The sequence below is a fragment of the Lolium perenne genome, chromosome 2 (genome assembly GCF_019359855.2).
Source record: "Lolium perenne isolate Kyuss_39 chromosome 2, Kyuss_2.0, whole genome shotgun sequence".
In the NCBI taxonomy this organism is placed as follows: Eukaryota; Viridiplantae; Streptophyta; class Magnoliopsida; order Poales; family Poaceae; genus Lolium; species Lolium perenne.
Genome location: NC_067245.2, coordinates 141875498 through 141881689, shown reverse-complemented (window position 1 = coordinate 141881689; position 6192 = coordinate 141875498). Strand labels below are relative to the sequence as shown.

The following is a 6192-nucleotide window of genomic DNA, read 5'->3' as shown; positions in this document are numbered from 1 at the left end:
AATGTAGACATAATAAATAAAGTAACCTACAAGCGTGTAAAATTTTAATATGAAATTCTTTATATTGTAGACTACACAAAAAAGACAAAATCTGTTGAAATTTGGAGATCTGAAATATGCATACCCAGATCCACACTTTTGTTATTTTTGTGTAGCCCAGAATTTTTTGAATTTGTAACTGAAATTTTTCACGTTTATGGGACAATTCATTAGCTACACCATGATTTTTTTCTATTTGTTTTGAAACACATAAATATGTTTTTTATTTTTTCTAAAATAGCAGGAGCACTGGTGCCCAAGAGCACCAAATCTCTTAGGCATTTGCGCCTAATAGCGCGAGCTTAGCTAATTTTTGAAGAAAAAAAGATGTTCATCGTGGTATTCAGGACAAAGATCTTCATGTCTGCTACTCCACCAAACAACATACCAGCATGTATTCATCACAATACGGGTAGCTAATTTGTGAAAAATATGTTCAGCACGGGATTCAAACAAAGATCTTCATCTCTGCAAAATTTTGATTTCACCAAAAACCAAACAGCGAATGTTCATGAGGTTAAGTTCACAAACACTATGTTTTCTCTATAAAATAAGGTCACCATCCGTCTCTTATTTCTCAAGGAAAAACAGGTGGAAGTGTTGGGACGAACCACATGGGTGCTTCGGCTCTATGTTCAATCTTCTCTTTTTTGTACTGCAATCTTGAGCCTATGGCAGGACCTCCATTGACATGCATTCTGCACCAATTTGGCCTTGGACGTATCCATGTATCACGGGCGCGATTGTGGGTAGCAAAGACACAATCAGGTATGAATAATTGGAAATCTGGTTCTGCAGCCTCTGCGTCGATTGGTGGGGGTAGCATGAAAATTGGGTGATTGAGTCCAAGAAATAAAGAATGCCCCTTCAAATTGTTCAATCTTTCCCACCTTGCCTCTTCTACAGGGTCCAAGGTATGGGCAGATCTCAAGAAAACGTAGCACCGTACCAAAGGATAAGACCTCATCTTGTTACCCATATGTAATATTGGAGGACCGAGGATGGGCTGATAACCCTTAACCTGAATCCACGCGAGATCAGATTCACCAGTAATGGACTCTGCTCTCATTGGTGCCAGGAACCAAGTGCGCTGGTCAGAAAATCCAAGAAATACATCTTCATCTTCATAATTATGATTATCACCATCATCATCTAATTCTTCATCATCTAATTCGTCTTCTTCTAATTTTTCTTCTTCTTCTGATTCTTCTTCTTCTTCTTCTTCTTCTTCTTCTTCTAATTCTTCTACATCAGAATCATTATCTTCATCGGCACCTCCATTGCCTTGAGCCACATTTGCTTCACAATCTTCCATGACAGCATCTCCCTCGATTTGAGCCAAAATTGCAGCCGCTTCTGCTTCTTCATCTTCAATGATAGGGGCGTCAATGAGACGCGGGGCTGCATGTGTCCCTGCAATGCACAAAGATCAACCACAATGCAGCAAGTAGAAACTACACTGTAAATTATCTCTTCTCTTCTGTAAGCCCCAGGAGTAGGAAAACCTAGAGCGTGCAGGTAAGAGGGGTTTATGTGCATGAGGTCACTACAAAGGACCGTGAGGTTGCCTCGCATTCCCAAGCATATGGGTAGGCCAAGCAACAGCTCGACACGTCCATGCACACAACACCCACCTCAAAGGCTCACGTTAGGCTTTCCAGGCCTGAGTGCTTCGCCTTCCTGTGCACTTCACACATACACACACTGTGCACAGGATACGAGGGTAGAATACAGCTTCAATATCACAACATGACTATGTATGACACAAAAGATGGAAATAAGGTTCATATATAGCAACGCTCTAAAGATCAAGATCCAAATGACACTCAAAAGGGAAACATATCCCATCAGTACATCATACATAAGGTAGCCAAATAGTCTGGGTACAGACAAGATCCAAATTGGACTAAGAATCCTGAAGATAATCAAGCGGTGTTCCCATAACCAACATGCCACAGGCTGCTGCCTTAGGAACGATCCTGCTACGCAACGAAGTCGTCATCCGTGAACTCGACAAAGTAGCCTCATGCGTACTGATCATCATCTGTCGTACCTGTTTGTCGAAAAGCATGTTCCGGAAAAAGAGGGAGAAAAACGAGGGTAAGTACCAAATGGCACGTACTTGCGAGACAAGACCAGCTGGTGGGCGGTGTAAACTTCGCCGGCTATATGGTGGAGTTTAGCGGCAGCAAAGCACTAACCAATAGAGACACGCTACAACTTCCGTCTATTAGAGAAGGTGAGAGAGCGCAAATTCTAGCAGTTCTATACTCTGCAAACAAGACCCTGCCATTGCGATCCCCCTTAGCCAAGAGGTACTAACAAGGCACTCACACAGTTGACAATTTTATATCCATTCCATTATAATAGGGCTAACTTACTACACTAGTAATTAGCAAATTATTAGCGACAACATTAGGTGTAAGTTGTTCTATGATCGAGTTAAACAGCTCCAAGTCGTCCATAACCGCGGACTCGGCTTATCGATAAGATTTAACCCTGCAGGGGTGCACCAATCTTACCATACACGCATGCTCGAACCCGCTTAATTACGGCGGAGTCTGAAACAAGACCGTTCCCAAATCAACAAGAATGCCTAGGGGGGCCACCCGCCTAAGCTACCCGTAACGAAGTTCGACCGTACTCCGAGACGGACTCAGAGGTTTGCGCCGACAGCTAGGCGTGCGAACCACACGCTTCCCTAAACGTCCTGCAAGGTACAATACAGAATATAAACACCCGAAGGCAACAGGAAGTAAACACCCGAAGGCAACAGTAAGTAAAGCATCGCATACATGGCATACGCAAATAAAACCAAGGTTGTGGCCCCCTTTTCAACAGACTTGAGAAATGGTAATGGGTGATGGGGGTCCCAATAAATCCTCCCACGAGTGGTTAGCGTGCTCAGTCTTAGAAACAGATAACAAGAACTCCGGTCCTAGGGGACACAAGCGAGACAAAAATCCGATGCTTTCGCAAAGGGGCTCACCGAGGCCTCTACATATTATTATCCCTTAGCAATTTTAGTTGTAGCAAAAGTTATCCACTTCATTTTCGAAAAGGTAGTACATGTGTCAACATCCCAACAAGATATCCCAAACATTTCGAGATATCAAAAAAAACCCTAAACTCGCCTACGACTCGCAAAGCTGGCAAACAACAAACAATAGGTAGGACGAGGAGGTGTATCTCGGAGATATAGATAACAGGTGGATAGGACACGTGACACAACAGAATCGCAATATAAGGATAGCAATAGATCAAAAAAGCATGTAAAACTAAAATAGGTGAAGGGGTGGGCTCGCCTGTCAGATCAGAGGTAGAAGCACCGACACGATCCTCTAGGGGGTGCTCGTACTCCTGCTCGAACTGCTCTGCGTCGGCGTCTACTCGAGAAGAACCAAATAGCACATACAAGAAAAGTATAGCACAAATCAATACAAGTGCAATGCACAGTATGATGCATGATGACATGGCAAGATGATTTGTGCAAGTCAAAATTAAGTGGGGTGCTCATAATTCACATGAAATGATAAACACCCTCACATATAGTTTTTGTTCATGTTGAATATTTAATTTGGACATCTCAGAGATGATGCCAATGATGCATGAGGATGCAAGATTTGAAGTCCTCTCACTTTTCTGATGAAAATGGATATATAATTTGCACTTGGATTTGTAATTTGAGAGGTATGAATTATGCCATATTAACCAATTTAATTCAGATTTTAATTATATCCAAATTTTAATTATTCGAAACCAAAAAAATAAGTTCATATTTGGAAAGAGCATGAAAAGCTGATCAAGATGGATATAAAGTTTGTCAAATTTGGATTTGTAGAAGACTAGTTTTGAAACATATGAAATATCGGCAGGGGCAAAACTGAATATCTGACAGTTGATATTTGGAAAGAGCATGAAAAGCTGATCAAGATGGATATAAAGTTTGTCAAATTTGGATTTGTAGAAGACTAGTTTTGAAACATATGAAATATCGGCAGGGGCAAAACTGAATATCTGACAGTTGAAACTGAAACTGTGACAGTTGCTGTTACTGGAGTGGGTTTGTCTGCACGGATTTTAAAGACTTCACTGCGAAGGATGTAGACAGGGAAACGCCGTGCACCCAACGAGTTGAGAAGGACGAAAGTACTAAGATTCGTATGGAACAAGCTGGGTTGAATTTGGTGCATCGAGGCGACGTCGATGGTCAACGGAAGTTGAGCTCGCGAATAGATGACGAACAGCGAAACTGAAACTCGACAGCTGCTGTTTTCTGTAGATGCGTTTCTGCACAGTTTTTAAAGTTACAACTGCGACAGATCTGGGCGTTGCTAGGTGAGGCTTTGATTTAGTTGAGCAAGAGGAACATGTCAAGATTTGAATGGAACTGGAATGGTTCAGTTTGGTGCACTGTGGAGGCGATGGTGCTCGTCGCAAGTCGGACCCGTGTGACAGCGACGAACAGCAGAAACTGGAAAAGTTTTCTGGTCCCAACTTCGAGCGACGATGGCGACGGAATTACTGCGAATCAGAGGAAGTTGTGAACATGAAAGTTGTAGCCCTTTGTCGTGGCTTTGCAACGGTGCAAAGATCTTGCACTGAGGTGGCCTGTACCGGCGGTGAGATGCGTCGAAAGATGGCACCGCGAAGCAGAAAAACTGGAACTTCGTTTTCGATTCTATCTCGTTCTCGTCTTCGATTTCTTCCGAGCCAGAGAGGTAGGAGGTGCAGGGGAGGGAGCTGGAGTGCTGCTGCTCACCTAGGTGTGGTTGGAGACGAGGAGGAGCGGTGGGGACGTTGCCGGAGACGAAGAAGAAAGGGAGGCCGGGGTAGACGTCGACGGCGTGCGGAAGAACTCGAGCAGCTGCGGGCGGCGCTCGACTTCGGGAAGACGTCCAGGACGAAGAGGAGGACGACGCGGTTCCGTTCCCGTGCTCAGGTCGGCTCGAGGTGGACCATGGCGACGGCGGCGGGTGACGGCGGCGACGGGAAAAACCCTCTCAGATGCTTACGGGAAAGGATGGAGAGTGGCGGCGCGGACGAGGGAGGAAGGAGCTAGGGTTCTGGTCGGTCTCCTGGTGTATAAAGGAGGGGAAGAGGGGCAGGTGGCTTGCATCCACATGAGGGGAGGAGATCATGTGGTGCTGCACTAGTTCGTACAGAGGATGACGCCAGGAAGACGATGCACAGCCAGAATAAGGTTGGGCCAGACTGCTCTTTGCTTGGCCAAAACGTGGGTTAGGCCACCGGGTATGTTAGTTGGGCTGATGTGTGTTTGCTATGCTAGGTTAGATGGGTTGGGTTAAATTTAGGTGGGTTTGGGTTTAGACTAGGTTAGCTAGGCTGTTACGTTAGCTTAGCTTTAGGTTTTCTTTTTTATTTCTTTTTCTGTTTTTAGAACCATTTGAATTTACAAACTTTTCTGAAATTGAGATGAGAATATTTGAAGTGTCATTTGAAATATCAGAGGAGTCAAGCCTATATACCAACCATGGTGGCTTGGGATAAAAGAATAAAAGAATAGGAGCAAGAATTAAGAATTTAAAAGGGACAAAATATTTGCGAACAAATACTTGGCATAACCCTAATTGGCTCGACCATTTGAGAAGGTGAAACTCTCAGTAATAAAACATGTGCATTGTAAAAAGAAAGGGGAGGAGGTAGGTTTAATAGCAACCAAGGAAAAAGGAAAATTTTGGCATGACCTATTTGAAAGTAGGTCAAGTAGAGGGATAGGTTTAGGCTTGTTAGCTTTTCTTGGAACATCACAAGAGGAAGGGGATGAACCAAGAGAGAAGAAGGAGAAAATAACAAGCAAACAAAAAGGAAACCAAAACCAAATGCAATTTTATAAAAGCCAAAGGTGGTGATATGCATGAATGCAACATGATGGTATGATAACAATGCAAGAAAGGTAAAAGGGACTAAGGTGTTACTCTTGGGATGTTACATCTTCTATCTTCTATCTTCTACTACTATAATGCACCAGTTTTGAACAAGACATGTAGCAGCAATTCCAACTGTTGGTGTCCAAAATCTAACGGCTGGGATTAGAGGTATTCGCGTGAAAAAATACCACACCAGTGTCCACATGTTTCTAGAACCGCCATGTTTCCATTATGAAGAAAAAGCAGAGCAGTCTCACACCGA

At 43.6% G+C, this 6192-nt stretch overlaps 1 protein-coding gene across 1 annotated transcript; it reads right to left on the bottom strand.

Moving 5' to 3' along the window:
- Positions 1–486: 486 nt before the first annotated feature.
- LOC127333406 (uncharacterized) lies at positions 487–5042 on the bottom strand. Its single transcript, XM_051359802.2, has 3 exons — positions 4802–5042; positions 3345–3425; positions 487–1452 (listed from the first exon to the last, which is right to left on the bottom strand). Exon 3 carries the CDS (start codon positions 1352–1354, stop codon positions 617–619), a length of 738 nt encoding a protein of 245 aa, XP_051215762.1. The 5' UTR covers positions 1355–1452; positions 3345–3425; positions 4802–5042; the 3' UTR covers positions 487–616.
- Between the last annotated feature and the right edge of the window lie 1150 nt (positions 5043–6192).

Coding starts and splice junctions, on each gene's coding strand:
- LOC127333406 (XM_051359802.2), bottom strand. CDS start 1,354: ATGGAAGATTGTGAAGCAAATGTGGCTCAAGGCAATGGAGGTGCCGAT.